The sequence below is a fragment of the Sceloporus occidentalis genome, unplaced genomic scaffold (assembly GCF_023333645.1).
Source record: "Sceloporus occidentalis isolate IW3139 unplaced genomic scaffold, rSceOcc1.0.p SCAF_5, whole genome shotgun sequence".
Classification (NCBI taxonomy): Eukaryota; Metazoa; Chordata; class Lepidosauria; order Squamata; family Phrynosomatidae; genus Sceloporus; species Sceloporus occidentalis.
Window position 1 is genome coordinate 159990209 of NW_028316985.1, and position 21784 is coordinate 160011992.

Genomic DNA, 21784 nt, shown 5'->3' on the forward strand with positions numbered 1-21784 from the left:
AGTAAAAATGGTTTGTTGGAAGCCAATATGGGCAAGACATTTCTGGTGACTGTACAGACCACTCCTAAAGGGCAGCCTGCAGCCACCCCTTTTAGAGCCAGATCAGGACTGCGGCAACCACATTCCGTGGTCCTGCACCGCGGAAAGGGTGCTGTAGCCACTGGCACAGTGGCTTTTTCATGCTCCTTTGGCACTGCGTCATGTAGACGCAGTGCCAGAGGAGCTTCATGACATCGCCCGCCATGTGGTGTGGCACGCGGTGTCACACCAGCCTAGGGGCGGAGTTGAGTTGTGTGTCATATAGACGCCACACCCTGACTCCACCCTAGGCTAGCCTTAACAGCCAGTCTGTACAACCCCTTACTCTCTGAACTGATTTCATAGTAAATACACTTTAAACTAGGTTCAGCCTGTAACAATATACAGTATTTGCCTATTTGGCAAGAAACCCCAATATATTTACTAGGACTGAATTCTGTGTAGATGTATTCATAAAAGCATATAAGACATATAATTATCATCTGAATTAAAATCTAATTAGTCTGCCATTTTGTCTCCAAACATTGCCCCATGCTACACACAAACAGGGGCCATTCCCTGGATGTTTCAATGTGGACAAGTAATGAAGGATGAATGAGTCAGTCATAATGAACCTATCCTTGCACTGAAATCCCTAAACCAGGCTTAGACAATCTGATGCCCTTTGGATGTTTCTGACTATAGCTTCCATTAGTCCCAGCTTGGTCAATGGTCAATATTAGGAGGTCTGTCATTCCAAATACCAGATCTCCTCCTCCTTCCTTTTCAATATTTTATCATAAATTCTTTAATCAACTCAAAGAACCAATAGAAACAACAAACAAAACAGAATAAAAACAAGACCACACACAATAAAACCTATACTAAGCAAATAAAACTTTAAACACATTAAAACTGACTTCCAACTTACACCTATTAAAAGTACATAACTCTATATATTGTTATTAGTCCCTCCAACCCAAATAAACATAGCAATTATTTCTAACCACTACAAATACCAACTCAGTATCAGTCAATTTGTACTTGCGTCAGTTTACAAAACAGAACATAACTATACAGCCACTTAATTCTTGTAACAAAATATCTAAATTTTCACTCCTCAGACCCTACATTCATTAAATCCCCTTATGTTCTTTTCAGATATTTCACAAATTTCAATCTCTCTCAAAACGTTATCTGATCTATCCCTTAATAAATACGTTAATTTATCTATTTGCATTACTTCCAATACTTTTTAAAACTAAACTTCCCTTGATGGGCTATCAACTCTTTCCTTTAATCCTTCATTTTTAACAACACTATTACCTAGAACTTTTGAAATATGATGAGGCAAAAAAGAAAAATGTAAGATAGGAGAAATGTAAGTTTTACATTAGGCCCACATTCCTCCTGCCATCTCCAAATGTCTAGACTACACAAGACTCATTTGAAAAATTAACTATCAGCTAACCCCAAGAAACAGTGTTTTTCCTCTCTAGACTTCACTGCTGCATTCACAGGAAAGAGTAGCTCCATAATATATCATTCTGGCATTTCCCAGTCATCCAATGAGTCAGCAGCAATAGAGAAACCTTTGTCACTCCAGTGACGGACAATGCTGTATAGATGATGTCTATTTCTCTAAGCGTTCAGTGCCATTCATACAGAACTAGCAAGAAAAATCTCCTCAGACTGGAAACTTAATCTAGAGAAGAACTGTTGAACTAAGTCTTAGAGGCTCGCATATACTTTTTATGAATGGATTTAAGCAAACCCATCAGATAGCAAAAATAGTTAACTTGTAACTGTCACACAAGTATTTGTTCATATATTTGGGAGATCTGCATCTTATCCTTTTCTAAAACACTGGGATAGTGAGCAATAAAATCAATATAATTGCAGTTCAGTCAAAGCAAAAGTAAATTTGACACCAAAGGGTCACAAGAATTGAAATATATTTTACAGAATGCCTGAAAGATGCTCATGTTTGTATTCTAGGGAGTTCTTTAAAATATATCCTGGATCAATGCAGAGCAGCTGGCAGAACTGTCTCCAGTTGTGTTGCAGGAGTAGATTTAATGCAAGAGGATCTCACATGTAATACTATGTGGCAGTGGGTTGTGGCTCAATGCCTTTATATAGCAAGATTGCAGTCTTAGCCATAATCTTTCCCATTCATGTTTTTTTTCTTCATGAGGGAGATGGGGAAGCAGGGCCCCCAAGTCTTGAAACCCCCCTTGAGCCCCCACCAAGGGTCCTGCCCCACTGACTAGAGCAAGCACTATAACATTTCCAACTATACATTAATGATTGCATACCAAATTCTAATGTTTTTCTCCCCAATCTTCGTTTTAAAATTTTGTTGGAGATTTGTCCAATTACATTATTTTGCATCAATTCAACTGTCAGTCCCAGGTACAGTGGGCCCACTGAATTGCAGCAAGTCAACAGTTACAAAAGTTCTATATATCAAATAGGTCTACTTTAACTGGTTTTGGTTCTAGAGCTCCATTTTTAAAGTGTTTATTTCATCCCCTACAGTATTGAAGAAAATGAAGACACATTAAAGCAATATTAAAACATTTTAGCACTTATTAGTGGCTGAGATGAAGGTAATGATTTGGTTTATTGTTTGCTTTCTGGAATCCCTTAGGCCCTACACAGACAGGCCAAAATAAAGCTGCTTCAGGTCACTTTGGAGGTATGCTGTTTACATGATGCAGGCATCCTAAGAGTCTGGAACCTGCACCAAAGCTGTGCACCAGTCCTGAGGACTGGATTGTGGCTTTGGTATGGCTTCCGGGCTCTTAGGACGCATGCATTATTTAAACAGCATACCTCCAAAGTGACCCGAAGCAGCTTTATTTTGGCCTGTCTGTATGGGGCCTTAGATTTCCAGGCACCTTGGCAATACAACATATATCTGTCTATGCTAAGTTGTTTCATTGCTCATTTAGTAAATAAGCAAATAATGACTTAACTGGGAAAGCCTCTGACCTCCCGCCTTTAAAAAATGTGATAAGTCGGAAGCCGTTTGAAAACACACAAAATCAGCAAGGCCACCCGATCACATGGTTTTCTTGTGAAGCTGAGAAAGTGTGACTTACCCAGTGTTAACCAATGGGTTTCCATGGCTGAGTGTGGATTTGAACTCCAGTCTCCCAGAGTCCTAGTCCAACATTCAAATAATTATACAATGTTGGTTCTATAGGCATGATTTATAGGGAGGGGAAGGGGGGAGGATATTTTACCATCAATCTCAAGATATAATTATATCTAATAGTTATAGGTTGTATAACCACCATTCCCTTCTCCTTTTGTGTCTTGTCTTTTTAGATTGTAAGCCTGAGGGCAGGGAACCGTCTATTATCCCCTCTGTTGTAAGCTGCCCGGATTCCCAGTGATTGGGTGGCATATAAATAAATCCTATTATTATTATTATTAACAAGACATTTTACAGAATCTTATATTTAAAAAATTTATCCACACCTTCTCTCAGATTTCCTTAACCATCTCAGTCTCTGATAAGCATTTCCCTCAACTCATACCACTGGTAAGACAATCTCTCAACTATTTTTTAATTTCTACTCCATCCCTAATCCATATCTGTCTCATTGACACATCATTTGAAACATGGTCCTTTTCATTTTCTCAGCTAATCTCTCTCCATATGAAAACATATCAATATGCATATACAATAACTTCACAACTGTCAGTTCTTTCATAAACAGCACTGGAACTACTTACCATATAAATATCCTTCACAATGATGCAAACCTACGTTATGCTATATCATATTTGTGTTAGAAACCAGTTGGGAATTAAATGTTAGCAATGGTCAACAGTCAGGAATTCTGGGAATGGAAGTCCAAAACATCTGAAGAACCAAAGTTTGGAAACTACTGGATTAAACCAACCATTGTGCCAAAATACAAATATCCCCATAGAATTTAGAGATAAATTTTTTAAAAAGAAATATTTTCCCTTTTATCCCTAACTGAGAGAAGCCAGAAGAACTCTGGACTGAAACCAGGGAAATTGTCAGAGATGAATGCAAAAAAACCACTACCTCAGGCCAGAAAGAAAGAAAATCCTCAGTGGTTGACAGATGCAGTTCTTCAAGTACAGTCTGTCCTCGCCTTACGCGGAGGATCCGTTCCGGATCCCTCCGCGTAAGGCGAATTCCGCCTATGCTCGAGCCCCATTGGAAACAATGGGGCTTGTGCGCGGTGGCGCGGGGCGCAACGGGCGCGCACGCCCATTCAATTGAATGGGACGCGCCGCCCCTTCCACCCTGCGGCTTCAGTGCGTATGCTCAAGGCCGTGTATGGCGCGCCCGCGTATGGCGAGGTTCCACTGTAGTTAAGGACAGATAAGAAACAAAAGTAAAACGCGATAGAAATAGAGTCAGAACTTTGAATACAATTGTTCAGGGACTTGGGTGTAGGGATAAGGAGCACTACTATAATAAATAGTAGTGATATAAGGTGAAATAAAAAAAGGAAAAGCAAGGGACCTCGTGCACAAAATCTAAGAAATCTAAGAGTAATTTAAACCAAGAGCAGGGATGGTATATGACCAGCAGGGGAGCACATTATATGACCAAAAAGAAATAAAAAGATGGAAACCATGCATGGAAGAACAATGCATGGAAGAGATGAAAGGATGACATATTCACTCCAAGAACCCTATGAAAATGAACCAAACATTTTAGAATGTGAAGTGGAAACTGTTCTCTGCATTTTTGAGAAATAAATCACAAGGAACAGATGGCATACCAATATAGGTGCTCCAAATTAGACAGGATCTACCCTATTTTGAAATAAATTCTGTCAACAACAACAACAACAACAACAACAAAGAATGCCCCACAGGTTAGAAACACTCAATATACATTCCTTTCCACACTAAAAGGGATACCAAGGATAGCAGTAACTACAGGACCACTGCATTAATCTCCCATGCAAGCAAGGTGATGCTCAAAACTCTACAACCAAGACTTCTACCTTATATGGAGCAAGAAAATGTCCAAGCTGGGTTCAGAAAAGAAAGAGGACCATATTGCAATAAAGGAGCATACCAAGGAATTTCAGAAGAAATTCAGTCTGTGCTTTATAGATTATAGCAAAACTTTTGATTGTGGAGATCATGAAAAATTATGAATTGTTCTTAAAGAAACAGTGCTCACATTTCTATACATGATCTCCTGCTGCAACTCATGTGCACATATTTGCCAACCTATCTTTGAACACATGTACTTCTTTTCTATCTATTTGTAAGTCTGTTGCTTGAATTTCAGATTTCAAAAGATTTACAAGAATTATTTTAGGATTAGATGTTAAATTATACTCAGTACAGTAGTTTCTTGAAGAACATGCAATGCTTCATAAGACTTCACTGCTTGAATATATAGTTTCAATAGGTTATGAAATTATGTTCCAGAATGTTAAAGTGCATTTTCAGTACCAAATAAAAAAGTAATGGCTTTCCAATTCTTCCACTCTTTAGGTAAGATTCTTACATTCATGAACTCACAGGTTCATCAACTTTTCTGTACACCGGATAAATATTACAGTTTGTATCTTTAATAAAATACTAGAGGAACTCTTTGCTGTCATTTCATTTTATTACTCTCTCTTACTTTAACTTAACAAGGACTCACAACTGAGCATACCTATATTACTTGCTCTACTTGCAAGTTTATGGTTATTTTCACAGATAAATCTTTACAGGGATGTCATGTTGCCAAAATTATAACTGCACTTATAAACTCTGGGCTACCTCCACACTTGTGCTCAGCTTGCAATGAAAGAAGAGAATGGGGTAGCAAGTTTTGGACATTCCTCCTTCTTGTACCTTCCTGAAAAGCTGCTCCAGATCACTGAGGGACTCTCTTGGACATTGTGTAAAGAGGTGCTGAAAGTGCAGGAAGAACTGGTAAAAACAACCAAACTTTTTCCTTTCTCCAGTAGGAAGCCTCAGCTGGATCCCATTTCCTCTGTAGATGAAAGGACTCTTTCCAATGACAAAGAACTGACTCTTATACTTCACAGCAAGTAACAATGGCCTTGTAAAAAAATAAATAAAATCACATAATATTGACAGCCTGAACATCCCTTTAGCTTTATTTATAGGCAGTTTTGCAAGACTTGTTAATGAAAAGGACATATTACTGCCCCCCTGCAAATTTAGAAAGAGCAGATTTAACATTCCTTTAGGATGAATTTTAGAACCTTTGCTGACATACAAATAAACAAATATCAATTAACTGCAAAGATTTCTACTTTTTATTTGGTTTATCCTTATACTCTGTGTCTAGAAAAATCCAATGTACAAATATTGGTGTCAAATACATGAGGCTCAAACAGAAGTTGAACTAATGAATTAAACATAGGCTTCAGAACAGTTTTATTTGTATCCCCTAGTATTATAAGGCAAATAGATCATTTCTTCATAAGGCAAGTTTAGGTTCTCTTTTAGACAGCCTGTGGATGTCGTGGTTCATCTCTTCTTCCTATTGACAGGTTTAAATTGGTATACCATCTCCTTAGGGTTTTTTTGCCTTTAGATTTCACTCAAGTAAATTAGGTACTTATTCATCTTCAAAGAAACGGATATGTTTGCTCATCTCTTGAGTCTTTGCTAGCCTCATTTTTTCAGCTTTGGCAATTAACTGTAGAAGAAAAAAGAGAGATAAATTTCCTAATTACTTTGTAAAGCTGAGATCTTCAAACTTCCTTAATTTAAATGAGACAGCATTTAAAATGCTCAAAGGAATAAGATTGACAGGATCATGCCCATTGTCCCTTTTCAAAATTGTAACACATAATTAACAAAGAATTTTCTTAATCCCCCAACAAAGCTGAATTACTCAGCTATTCAGTCCTTATCCTGAAAGTATTTGCTTTTCAAAAGGTGAATGATTTTAAATTGAATATCTTTATCTCAGAATTCTACAGATCTTGTTTCCAAAAGCATGGATTTTATAAAGTCAACTAAAACAGAAGGCAAATAGCAAGGGAAAGTATGTTGATGTTGTTGTGTGCCTTCAAGTCCTTTCTGACATATGATAACCCTAAAATGGCAAGATTTGTTTAGAAGGGCTTTGCCTTTGCCTTCCTCTGAGGCTGAAAGAGTGTGACTTGTGGAGAGTCACACAGTGAGTTTTCATGCAGGGATTCAAGGGAAAGTATGCTCCTCCTTAAAATCACAAAAAGATTGGCAATAGTATGGGGAAAACAGACCTAAACTAAAAAGACACAAACCTTTGTATACTTATCTGGCCATAAACCCCACTGAACACAGTGGGCCTTAATTTCAAGCATTTTTAAAAATAAGGCCCAGAAAAGATGGGCCAAATGAAGTGGCTTCTGGCTGTGCCTTTGGACCAGAACAAAAAGGAACTGGGATAATCCCGCTCCTAGTGGAACAGGTTGGGCCCTGTGTCTGTGGACTGCTTTGGGGACAGGTCATGGAATCAGCTGGGTCCCAAACTGTTATTGATTTTATTTATATCCTGCCTTTCTCCCATACAGGACCCTTAGAATTAAAAAAAAAACCAGCTAAAAACATATTATTTAAAAAATAATTAAAACAAATGGTTTATTAAACTAGACCTCAATTAGAAATTGTTTAAAAACACAACACATAACAAGAAAAAACTCATTTAAAGCTCACCTACCCTTTCTGCAGCAACCCATTAATAGCGAAATGCCTATATTTATTTTTGCTTTTGTTTGTTTGTTTAATTTTTTCCCACCTCTCTTCCAAATATGGGCCCATAGTAGATCACAGCTGAAAACTAACTGTACCAGTAATTTAAAAAACACACGCCCCTAAATGAACTTTCCTAATGAAAAAAGTACTAACATAAACTGTTTTAACTTAAAATAATCTGAAAGAATTGAAAAGGTAACAATGAGGATAAAATACAGTTGATGCCACATGTTTTTCTGTAGCAAGCAGTTAACAATAAAGTGTCTAAATTAAAAGGTCTTTGCCTGCTGGTGAAAGGAGGGCAGACAGCCTCTCCTCCATTAAAAATTCTTTGTCTGACAGCAGCAGGACAGTAAAGATGGTAGGAACCTAGCTCCCAGTCGAGGGAGTTCCACAGCCTGGGAACAGCTACTAAGGCTGTCTTGCAGGCTCTCGCCAAACATACCTATAATTTTTCGAAGGAGTCCATGGTGGTATACATAGTTCTCCATTTCACCTTATTTATTTCATTTATAGCCTACCTTTCTTCCAGCATAGAGCTCAAATTGGTCTAAAAATCACCCTAGCAGTAGTTTGGTAGAGAGATAGTGAGTAGACCAGATCAAGACCAAGTGAGCATTTTGTCTTTGTGGAGATTTAACTGTTTTCACACAATCTGGACAGGACAACTGTCATGCATAGCACAAATAATTAATTTTACCAATGATCAACCAAGATTTTAATTCACTTTGGCTTATAGTTAACCTGAACCATGAACACAAATAAGTATCTGGAAACAACTGCTGACAAAGAGAAGCAAGCATTCCTGCTACATGTATAAAAGGCAAAGACTTAATAATGACAAAAGATCATTAAGTTCTTGCCCATTGTGTTTTCCTCTACTGCCTTTGTCAATTCTGCCCCAAAGAGATACTCATCAGTCTGCTGTTTATCAGGTTGGCAGTCTCAGTAACTGTAAATCTGTGGCAAGAATTTTTGGGCAAATATGTGTTCCTGTAGGAGATTAAAAATAAATTACAAGGATTATTGACCAACCTCATCAATAGCATGCAGAAGAATTCTACTGTTTGCCAGCTAACAAGGATCTGTGTGTTATGCTGAAAGCAAGAAACCAGGTAAGGACAGGTTGCTTACCTGTAACTGTAGTGTTTTGACAAAAAAACGGGGTAGAAATAAATGTTTTATTATCAGTATTTATTTATAGTTCTTTGAGTGGTCATCTGTAAATCCACACAACTGGGTTGCTCTTGGCAGGAACAAGAAAACTCAATTGTACAATTCACAGAGACCACAAAGAAGAATTTTTAGATTTTATATTTACAAAAAAGGGGAGCAGTCATTGTGTATTTCTTCATTTCAGCAGCCCTATGTGTAACATATAAAATACATAGTGTTTAGTAGTACTTAACCCAGTTGAATCTGGCTCACATAGGGTTTGCTCTTTATTTACTGGATACAAACTTTATCCAGATCACAAACAAAGCATATATCTGAAAGTCCCCCCTGCCCACTATCAAATCCTTATATAACCAGCATGAGCCTTAAGTTCTGCAGGGGAGGGCTTTCTCTCAGTCCCACCAGCTTCACAGGCATGGTTGGTAGGGACTCAGGAGAGTTTTCTCCATGGCTGTTTCTAGGCTTTCACAGGAGGTCCAGTTGGTCTCCTCCTTCCTGTCTTTCCATTTGCAGGGGAAGATGTTTTAGGCAAGCTTTGGGATTTTAACTATGGAGCTGCAGTGTATGAAGTGGTGTGTTCTCTGTGTGCACACAAGTCTCTCTCTCTCTCTCTCTCTCTCTCTCTCTACACACACACACACACACACACACACACACACACAATCTTTTAGTAAACTGTGTTTTATCTAGTTTAATCATGTTTTTAAATAATGCTGATGTTTAATTCCTTTTTAACTTTTTAAAATAAATCTTTTAGGCTGGGTCTTTTGGAAATTACTGTAAGCTGCTTTGGATCCCATTTTGGGAGAAAGGCGTGGATATAAGTGCAATAAATAAATAAGTCAGTCTAAAACAATCCTAGAATACAGATTTAAAACAGGTAAAACAGTGATTACCAACACTGAATGCCATGTGAAACAGCACTGTGTTGGCTACCCACTGGAAACTTAAAAGTGATGGCCTAGGCTAACTTTACTTGGGTAGGAGGTTCCATGCTGGAGGCACTGCTACAGAGAAAGGCTTGTTTATCCACCAACCTAACTCCACAAGATGTTGGGATACACACCAGGGCTTCTGCTGAAGATCTCAAGTTTCTGTCAGGTTCATATGGGAGGAGGCAGTCTTTGAGCTATCTTGGCCCCAAGTCATTTATGGCTTTGTAGCTCAGTATGAGCACCTTGAATTGAGCTGTTTAAATATCTGAAATTGAGCAAATTGGAAGCCAATTCTTGCAGGACTAGTGTTATATGGCCTCTAAAATGCACACCTGGCAACAGTCTGGATGCTGCATTTTGCACTAGCTGCAGCTTCCAAACACTTTTCAAGTGCAGCCCCATGTGGAAGACATTACAGTGGTCTAATTGAGAAATAACTAAGATATGAACCAATGCCACTAGATCTGCCTTCCCCAAGAAAAGGCACAGCTGGTGCATCAGCCAAACCTGGACTGGTTCCAAGAATATTCCAGAGCTATGAACACGATCTTTCAAGAGGGAGAGCAACCCCATTTAAAATGGGCTGTGATCCCAATCCCATGTTGGTTTTCTTATTGATCAGCAGCAGTTCTGTTTTGTCAGAATTACGTAAGCCTCAGTATGTTCACCTGCACCCAGAAAACAATTTAGTGCCCCCACAGCCTCCTTAGCATCATTTGTAAAGGAGAGACAAATGAATTTGAATCCATCCGTTTGTATTCTAGCCTCTGGACCAGCAGAAAAAAGGTTTGCTCCATCTTCGAATAGACATCCCTTCAGATACTTAAAAACACCTATTGTGCTACATCTCAGTCTTGTTAAATAGCTACAACATCTCCTCTCAGTCTTATGGACATCTCCATGATAAGGAAATAATACTGAGTATGTTAGAAAGGAATTAAATTTAGAAGGATTTTTTTAAAAGAAAGAATTCAATTTCATAATATATAAGAAACACTGATGACTTTCACTGGAAAAACTGACATTATTTCTGGATTTCATTGATCTCAAAGATTCAAGATAGACTACAACATTAATAGTTTCATCAGAAAAATTACAACTGGATAAGACAAGTTGGGTCAAGTTGGCTGCAGGTACTGTGGGTCCCTACCCTTATGGTGAAGACCACTGGAGCATAATTAAAAAACAACTACCATAAACTTCCCAAACACATATTATTATATATTGGGATACATTAATGTTTTCAGTAACCAAAATAAGCATTATAGTAAGATTATAAACTACTATGGGATGTGTGGATTTTGAATAGTTGCTTAGAAAATTCAACAGTGGATGGGCTGCTACAGTGAGCGTTGCACCTTTGGAGGTGTTCAAAGAGAGGTTTGATGGGCATCTTTCAGGAGTGCCTTAATGTTGTACAGTATTCCTGCATGGCAGTGGGTTGTACTAGATGGCCTTTGTGGCTCCTACCAATACTAATATTTTCTTGAAATTTAGTACCAGAAAGTAAGCCATTACCACTCAAGGTTTTCTGAGTTATGGTGACCTCACATCATTTCCCAACGAATGTATCAGAATTTGCACTGACTGTGGGAAGAATGTCTTATAAATATAGGCTGGTAAGTAAATTTTATTTCATACCAGATGCAGAAGACAAAGACAAAAGTTCTTTTTTCCAGGAGCACATCTAGTACTGGAATCACTTGAAAAAACCACATCTATCCACTCTATTCAGGAAGAAGATCATTTGCAAACTTCAAACCAATAATTAACACTGTCGTGATTCCTGATTATGCAAAAAGTACTTAGGGAATTAACACCACAAGAGAATTCCAATCCCTAAAGAAGTTTCACTGCATATATTCAAAAAGGTAATGAGAGACAATAGGCTGCAAGACTCATCAGACCTCCGGGGTTGTTGACAGCATTCCTAGCCTAGAAAATCCATCTGAAATGTACTGATCTATTAAGTATTTTTAGTAGAAAAGTATTCAGAAAACTATAAAGATTTCTTTTTCTGGCCTAGGTCACTCTCTCAACACTACAATCACACCACAATGTTTCCAAGCCACTCTGGATTCTGTTTGGGGAGAAAGGTGGGATAGAAATTAAATTAAAAATATTACCTTGCTGCTGATAACAACTGGTGAAGTCAGTCAGTCAAGTATAGTTCTGTTGTTTGACCTTTGGGTCAGTTTTAACCTGTATGGTTTTAATTCTCTATTAGATTTAATACCTTTTTAAGGGGGGGGAGGGTACCAGGGATTTGATATGTTGTATATTTTTAACTTGTTAGCCGCCCCGATTGTTCTCAGAGGGGCGGGATACAAATAAATCTTATTATTATTTTATTTTATTATAGATCAAAACACAAGCTTTTTCAAAGCCACTCATGTAGACTTTGTTGCAGAGAACTGAACAGATTATGTTGCAACTGGTTAATGCTACTTTATACTGAATCAAACCAACAGTTGTCTACACATCTTAACAATTATTGTCCTGTATCAAACTGATTTGTATTTCACCATATTTTATAAAGGGCTACCAATGATTCTAGAAGTGGATATTTAAGATATGCAAGGCAATGCTCCATCCCAAAATTACAACCTTCCCTGTACCCCCAAAACATGAAACTGCTTTATACTGAGCCATACTAATTCACTGAGCCCAGTTCAGACTATTCTGACTAGAAACAACATCTCAGAATTTCCAGCCCACTGTAGTCCACATTTGTTGTTGCTTTGTGCCTTCAAGTAGTTTCAGACTTCATAGAGGTTTCATGGCTGAGAGCAAGTGACTTGCCCAAGGTCACCCAGTGGGTTTCATGGTCAAGCAAGGAATCGAACTCTGGTCTCCAGAGTAGCAATCCAACACTCAAACCACTATGCCATGCTGGCTCTCTAGTGCTCTAAGTATCTCCTGTTAAAAAGACGTTGAGTTGGGATCCTATCCATATTAAAATTCTGATCACTGCATTAGACTCTCACAGTCATATCCAATAAGACCCGCAGTGCCCATGTTACCTTTTCAGTTCCCCGCTTCTTTTCTCGTGGCTGATTAAGTTTAACTTGCCGGTCCACCAAGATCTTCTGCCAATATCGCTGTTCATGATCACCTTAATACATATTGTAACAGTTTGTTATATGTATACACAAGACATCATCTTGTGCCACAGCTTCATCAATACACTAACATTCCTGCAACTGTGGCTAATATTTAACAGTTTATTCCTGTTGACCGCTTATATGCAAAGAAAAATGTATTACAGTGGGCCCTTAGTATCCACTGGGTTTTGATTCCAGAACCTCCTGTGGAAAACAAAATCCATGGATGTTCAAGTCCCATTAAATACAATGGGGTAGTAAAATGGTGTTCCTTATACAAAATGACAGTATCAATTTTTGATATTTGGATTTTATCTTTTTAAAATATTTTCAAGCTGTGAATGCTTGTATCCATGGATAAAGAATCCACAGGTACAGAGGGCCAACTGTACTGCTTCTGGAGATTTTAAAAAAACGTTCCTTGTGTTTTTCATTTTCTCTCTCTGATAAATTTCATATTGCAGAATGAGAGTACACATGGTGAGGAGGAAATGGAATCTCTCTGTGTGCTTTCTATTTAACAGAAGAATGTAGTGGGAAAGTAGATGCAAATGAACTCAAGACCTGCTTCTTATTTCATGATGCCAACCATGCTGGCCAGAATGCATTGGGTGAAACAGGCTTTCTCTATGAATCTGAAACAATACCTTCATAAAAAAGAAAAATAAAGCCCTTTATTGTGGTTCTGCTTCCTTCCATATTGACCTCTTTAGATTAAGATATATCCTGTCATTAAGGCATTATTAAAGTAGCAAACACTGAGGCCTAAAGCATAAATAGCTGACAAGGAATCTTGACATGTTGTTAACACATTTAAGAGAAAGCATATCAAGATTCCTTACTTCTTGTATTATTTGATGGAGAAGAAAGATACAGAAAAGTGTACACGTATCCTGATTGGGCCTCACTTTCCTCAACTTCATTTTTGGTTTGTTTCTTTTTCTTTTTTTTCAAAGTAGCAGGCTATCATAAATATTCCCAGTCTGATGAGGTGTGTTCTGATGTGCAAGCTGCGCAATGTTTCATCAGATAACACATTAAAATAAAGCAAAATTGGACTGGGGGGCGTTTAGCTACTGTTTAAGCATAAGTTTGTTTCAGGTTTTCTCAAAGCCTGGAATCATCTCAGTATCTGATGAAGTCCATTTAGATTACCCAGTTTCCATTTTAATTTTTTTTTACCAGAAGCAAGCTCAGTTCTGGGGGTAGCTTAATTTGAAATGCTTTAGTCTCCTTCCATTTTTCATCTTATGGCTATAGCCAGATGCAGACTTCACACCTTAAACATTAATGTTTCATTCCATACTAGCTAAATCTGTGCTTGATGAAAAAGTTTGTAGAACTAAAAAGCTAGCAGAATAGTGACCTTTTGTTTTGTCCCATAAAAGGTATTACCCTAATATATGATTTCATGGTTTGAGAGCCAGTATTGTGTAATGGTTTGAGCGCTGAACAACAACTTCCCCATTCGGCCATGGAAACCTTATGCAAGTCACAGATTCTCAGTCCCAGAACACCTTGTGATAGGGTCGCCATAAATCGGAAAACAACTTGAAGGCATAGAACAACAACAAAAGATCTACATTTTCATATTGAAAAGGTGCACCTAAGAGCTTGGACTGCATAGTCACAAATTATATAAGTTTAAAATATTCACAAGGCTAATGTAACATGTGCAAACCACAAAAATGTATAGTAACTTAAATTATGGTTTTAATCCAGTGATGGTGTCACTCCATCAATGAATCTGCTTCTATCAATGCAATCAGGAATAAGAGTAATCCCATACTATCTACCTGCTCTATAAGACTTAGAAATCCCTTACAGTAGACTTCCAGGTGGCTTGGAAGAACTACAAAGAGAGGAGGAACAGATTTAATTTCATAAATTAACTGACCTGGGATTCTTAACTGAAATCAATTACTTGGTGGAGATTATGAGTCTCTGCCCTTGTCAATGCTGCAAGAACAGTTTGTTGTTGTGTGATTTCAAATGCTTTCCAATTTACAGCAACCCTAAGGCTGCTAGTCACAAGGTTTTCATAACAAGATTTGTTCAGAGGGGTTTGCTTTTGCCTTCCTCTGAGGCTGAGTGTGTATGACTTGTCCAAGATCACCTGGCGAGCTCCGATGGCTGAGTGGAGATTTGGACCCTGATCTCCAGAGTCCTAGCCCAACGTTCAAACCTCTACACCATGCTGGCTCTCAAGAACAGCATAACTTACTTCTATTGACAGATATTTACAAGTCAAACATTTTTTACAATCCAGATTTGGCCCTGCAACCCTAAATGCTTCTGCAGTTGCCTTAGTATTAAAAACATTGAGACTGACCAAGTACCTAAACCAACTATCTATATACAGTATGTGTTTGCGTGTGTGTGTGTGTATTTTAAAAATTCTGTTAACAATAAATAAATATGACATGCAAGGAATGCCCAGTTCTGACTAATCAATATTTAACTGTCTTGCCATCTATAACAACCAATATTATAGCTATTTGATTATATCTTATACTACAGAAATTGCTGTTTTGAATATATTGGTAGCCACAGCATCTTTCTAAGAAAAAGTTATTGAAATTACTAAATTGTTGGGAAATGTAATACTACTAATGCCTTTGTAACAGATATATCTTTGACCTGTCCTATAATTGCCTCATTTTGAGTGAAAGTAATTAGGTGGTTAAACTTGGTACTAGTAAGCTCTTTAATATTTCAAGATGTGCTTGTGCATTTGAACAATTACTGTCCAGTCAGCCTGACATCAATACTGGAAAAGATTCTATAGTAGATCATTAAACAGACAGTCTTTAAGCACTTAGAAAGGAATGTTGAGATCACGAAAAGTCAACTTAGATTTTTCAAAAATATGTCATGCCAGACTAATCTTATCTCTCTCTTTTTGTTGTTGTTGATAAGAGTTACATGTTTGGTAGATGAAGGCAATGTTGTTTATGTAGTATATCTCGATTTCAATAAAGCCTCTGACAAGGCCCCTTGAAAAAAGCTGGTATAATGTGGGCTAGACAATGCTGCTGTTAGGTTGATTTGTAATTGGTTGACTGAGCAAACCCAAAAGATACTCACCATCCCACACTCTCAGGTCCTCTGGGAAGTATCTCTTGCAGTCCAAGAAAACCAGACTGGTATCAACTTCCCAGAGAACGTTTTCTGTTGCCGCTCCAAAAGTCTGGAATGAACTGCTGGAAGAGATCCGCCATATAACATCTTTGGAGGCCTTTAAGAAGGCAATAAAAACAGATCTCTTCCGGCAGGCATTCCCAAATTGACCTTCTCGGAATGTTCACTCTCCAGTTGGGAATTATTGTTTTTAATACTTTAAGGTGGGAGGGAGATAGGGAATTAGATTTTATATGTTTTGCTATGTTTTTACTTGTGGTTTGTTCTGTTCTATTTTTATTGTTCTTATGTTTGTTGTTACCCGCTTCGATCCAATACAGGGAGAGGCAGGATACAAATAAATATTATTATTAAATATTATTATTATTCTGCTTCATCCTAGAGATAAGTGACTTGTGGGCTACCATAAGGTTCTTTTGTGGGCCCACTGCTATTCAACATCTTTACAAATGATTTGGATGTTGGAATAGAGAGCATGCTTATCAAATTTGCAGATGACACCAAATTAGGAAAGTAGCCAGTACCTCAGAGGACAGAATGAGAATTCAAAATTAGTTTAACAGATTAGGGAGCAGGGCCAGAACTAACAAAATGAATTCCAACAGGGAAATATGTAAGGTACTACACTTAGGCAGAAAAAAAAATGAAATGCAGATATGAGTGTCACCTCATTAGACAACAGTACATCTGAAAGGGATTTAGGAATCTTAGTAGAACATAAGCTGACATCAGTCAACAGTGTAAAGTGGCAGTTTTAAAAGTCAATGTGACTCTAGGTTGCATCAACAGAAGTATAGATCAGGTGAAGTAACAATGCCAGTCTATTCTGCTTTGGTCAGACCCCACCAGGAATACTGTGTCCAGTTCTGGGCATCATAATTCAAGAAGGATATGAACAAGCTGGAATGTGTTCAGAGCAGGGCAACCAAAATGGTAAAAGGTCTGGAAACCATGCTATATGAGGGGCTGTTTAAGGTACTGGGTATATTTAGCCTTAAGAAGGAAACGTTAAGAGGTGACATGGTAGACACATTTAAATATCTGAAAGAAGATGAAGCATGGTTGTTTTCTGCTGCTCCAGGGACCAGGGCACAGAGAAATGGATTCAAGCTGTAGGAACAGAGATTTCACCTAAACATTAGAAAGAACTTCCAGAGGGTAAGACTGTGACAGTGGAATATGCAGCCATGGAGTGTGGTGGGGTCTCCTTCTTTGTCGGTTTTTAAAAAGAGGCTGGATGGCCATCTGTCAAGAGTACTTTCATGTATATTCCTACATGGCAGCAAGATGAACAGGTTAGCCCTTGTAGTTTCTTTCAGTTCTATGATATTCTATGAATTATTTACCTATATCTTGGAAACTAACAAAGGGTCAGCAGAAGTGGATTTTTGTACATTTTGACTGTTGAAAGATTGATACTTTAATAGTGAAAAGAGAACTTTCCTACACCTGTGACAGAGCCTACAAATGTACTTGTATTTTGACATTTAATAAGCATTTATTATTAACATGGTTGTTTTTCTTTTTTTGTGTTTTTATTTGTCTGATTTGTTACATTGGAATATTATAACATGTAACTGAGAACCTTCCTTGTGTACTTCTACTATCCATTTAATAAAATTTATTTTAAAAAAAAAATTGAACTGACCTGAAAGAATCTCAAATTTCCAGTTACTTTTAGTCTGGAGATCTTTATGTGCCTTTATTAGAGTTTTTGCATCTTCAGGTGTTTTAAGCCGCACATGACATTCTGTATCTCCTTCCAGCAAGTCAACATAAGCAACACTAGCCAGTGTTGTTAGCATGTCCTGTTACAAACAAACAAGATCCCATAGTAATTATTCACAATGATCATAACTACTAGATAAACAAGAAGTAGCTTGCTTAGCATTAAAAAAAACCCCACAATTTAAAGCAAATTACTTTTCTGTTACAACATCTTTACTATTCATTGCTCTTTCCTATAATTAGTGGTGGTCACATTTGTCTCATGGGATATACTTCATCTTCAGTGCAGTATTTGCCTTGAGCTACATTCATGAGACATGTGGAAAGGGGGAAATAACAATGGTTCTAATCACACGATTTTCAAAACAGTATTAAATAAATATGTCAAATATGTACAACACAATCAAAAGTTTGGAAAAACCATGAGCAGTACAAAATAATAATTTTCCCAAACAAATTAACGAACTCTTCTATAATAACTTTCCTAAACTCTTCTGACACATAGGTTTTGTGGCATCCTGAACACTGATAAATTTTTCGTGCATAGGGTTTTCAGTAATAGTTATAGGCCTGAACACTGATGGTAGTTCCAAACACAATATACTTATTCAATCAGAAGAATTTAAGTAAGTGATTAGTCATGATTCAACAAGTGATTCAAAGAATCTACTCTAGTTGGGACTACCAATAGGATTTAATATATTATAATTTTTCATTTTTCATTTGTGTGTGTATACTTATTATGTATGAAAGTACTGTTAGAAACACATATGTCTATTCTGTAGTCATTTTAACATTTGGACAGCCCAACACAAATTGTTTCCCAATACAAATTGATTTGTACCTTGTCTTTACTCTTAGATCAATGTTTTAGCTATTCTATAAAGCATGCTAGACAGGAAAAGTAAATCAAGTGACTAAGTGAACTTCACAGTGGAAAAGTGATCTCAGCATGATTTTATTGTTTTCTAAAAATCAACTCTCTGGCCACTGTGTAACAGTACTCAACACAAACATCAACTTGACTTTACTTAAGGTGCTACAATCCTTGTAGTTACAAAGTAGATAAAATGATTATGTGTATATGACTGCTGGACATAAACAACTTATATCAATACAGCCTTTAATATGGCTACCTCCTGACTTTATGTTCCAAAATTCAAAAGCATGGCTGCAATTCACAAACAGAAATGAGAGCAATAAAAAGTATAAATTTATCTGTTATTTCTCTTTCTCTGACTGTACTGCTTGTTATGAACAGCCTCAAACATACATTCAATATTTAGATGCCAAGGTTGCGTTATACAACCACTACATCACTTTGGCTCTCTCTGTTTGAAAACATAAATTTATATTTTATCTTAAGTATACTCTAAACACCATAGGGGCCCCAAATTTTGTCTGATCTTGGATGCCAAACAGATTCAGCCCTGGTTAATACTTGGATGGGAGACCAGCACTGAACATCAGGTGCAGTAGGCTATATGTCAGAGAAAGGAACTGGCAAAACGACTTCTGAATATTTCTTGCCTGTGAAAACCCTATGAAATTCATGGGGTTGCCACATGTTGACAGATGATTTGAAGGTGCACACATAAACATTTATTAATTGTCATATTGATTTTAAAATGATAAACTGTTATCTCTGTAACAGTACAAGAATTAAATTATTTTCATTTCTCTATTGTAGTACCAATGAGGAAGTACAAATCGGCATCCTAAAAGCCTTTGGGGGTATTACCAACACAAAAGATGTGACTTGCATAGACAAGATCTTTCCTGAAAGCTTCTTTTGCATTGGAATAGATTTCCTCAGCCTGGTTCTGCAATGAAATCATCCATTCACAGATAGTACTTGAAGCATGTGCACACAGTTAACAATCAGAACTGCATACATCCAAGAAGTCAAAATATTTCAAAGAAAAAGATAACAACTAAGCCAAGGTTACAGGGGTATTACCTTAATGTGCTTCCTACCAGGCAAAGGCTCAGCACTAATTATCTTCACAATAACTCCACTCTCAAACTGAGGCCCCATTTTGTGAACCTTCTCAGCAGGGGCTGAACCTTCACTTAGACCTGTTAATTTTAAATGGAGAAGTTCATTAATGAAAATTTACATGTTACAATTTAGTACTGAATTTTTTTAAAATTACATTAGTAAATGTTTATTAGTATTTATTTATTAGATCCCTTTGCATACTGATATTCCATACTAACACACTTAAGGGGGCCTGAATTGTACACAAACATGTTTCTAAACTGCTTGGCATAGATATGTTACAACTAGTGGCAAAATATGCACTTCAGTTTGACACAACGTAAATTGCAGGTTTAATTTATAAAGCATTACCAATATTCTTAATTCCCCTAAAAAGTATAAACACAATCAGACAATTTTTGCAGAAAAGTGTATTCACAGTCTTGGTACTGCTTTCTGCACAGCAGCCTTTACAACCTAGTATGCTCCAGCTGTTTGGGACAATGAAACCTACAAATTCCAGCCAGCACTGAGAGGCACGGGTAATTAACATAGTTTTAATTAATGATATTGAATAATTTGACAAACTAATATTTGTAACAGATATTCTAATCAGAATGTTAAGGAAATTTGATTGTTCTTTGTGACGTCAGTGCAGAAATGTATTCTTGTATCTGAACATAATACAATTTTACTTGGTTCTAAAACACTTTAAAGTAGAGGCTGATAAATCTTAGCCTAATGTTCAGGTTTTTTTTTTTTTTGGGGGGGGGGGATCTGGAGTTCTGTGATCCATCAACTGGATCCAAATGAGAAATGGGCACTTAGAGCCAGGCATGCACTAACAAACAAGAAATAGGGGACCTGAGATCATGCTCAATCAAGAAATGTATTTTCAATACCAAAACTAAACTCAAAATTCCTTCATCTGCAAAGCCAACAATTGTTTGATATATATTGCTGTAAAATTGGAAGACAGGTCTATCAGAGATTATCCTGAGCTTCAAAAATAGATGCCAATTTATCTTCTCCTACTTTAGCTGTGGAGACCACCAAGTAATACTGAATACTTCCTAGTTTTCTTTAACAGAGGTGATTGGGAATATGAGGAGATTGTCTTTTGTGCTTCCATGTAAGCAAAATTTAGTAGTGCATGTGGCCACTATATACATTATTTAGCAGTATATATGGTGGCAGCAACACGGAACAAAGCAATAGATTGATCTTTTTATTTTCCTTGCTACATACTGCATAGAGCAGGGGTAGGCAACCTGCGGCCCGCGGGCCGGATGCAGCCCGGCGAGGCCTTGGGACCGGCCCCAGCCCAGTCTTGCCGCCGATTGCCGCCGGGGCCTTTGGGGGGCAATTGTCTATAGAAGCCTCAGAAACATGCATTTATATTAACATTTTTTTAAAAAAATCAGCAAATTTTTTCGCGTGTCCTCCATTTTTTTAAAAAAAGTTTCTTCCATTTGAAAATTTTGTCCTACATTTGTCCTGGTTTATTTATATGTTTAATTTTTTAAAAATTTATTTAATTATTTATTTTTTGCCTTCGGCCCCCCAGTTGTCTGAGGGACAGCAACCCGGCCCCCGGCTCAAAAAGATTGCCTACCCCTGGCATAGAGGAAGAAAATCCAGTATTATGTTTTGACAATTTCCTGATTTATTATGTGTGAGCCAGAAAGTGTGCTTTAAAATAAAGTGCAGTTACTAAATAAGTCAACTGAACAAATTAATACATTTGGGGAACACTGCACTAAATCTTTTAAACTATGATTTCAGATACAGTTAATGACAAGTAATTGGAAGTAGAAGGTGAAGAAGTTCTATTCTTGCAGCCAAAACTAGACCAAGTACTGACTGTAGCACAGATAATGAACTACTTATATCAAAAATTAGATTACAGCTGTAGAACAAAACAAAACTAGTAATTACAACAGAATATGATCTGACCAACATCCCAACAGTGTTTACTGACTGAA

General features: G+C 37.3%; 1 protein-coding gene across 4 annotated transcripts in view; it reads right to left on the reverse strand.

The window, feature by feature from the left end:
* Positions 1–5636: 5636 nt before the first annotated feature.
* The window catches only part of LARP7 (La ribonucleoprotein 7, transcriptional regulator), a 37100-nt gene continuing 20952 nt past the window's right edge, over positions 5637–21784 (reverse strand). For 3 of the 4 annotated variants that reach the window (XM_089525954.1, XM_089525953.1, XM_089525955.1), the window contains exons 10-13: positions 19779–19897; positions 17739–17898; positions 12869–12960; positions 5637–6691 (exon numbers count right to left, since the gene is read on the reverse strand). In XM_089525954.1, the coding sequence (XP_089382080.1) occupies positions 6611–6691; positions 12869–12960; positions 17739–17898; positions 19779–19897 (452 nt within the window). In that variant the 3' untranslated portion in view covers positions 5637–6610. The remainder of the gene's footprint in view (positions 6692–12868; positions 12961–17738; positions 17899–19778; positions 19898–21784) is intronic. The other variant, XM_089525956.1, reaches the window with a different exon arrangement.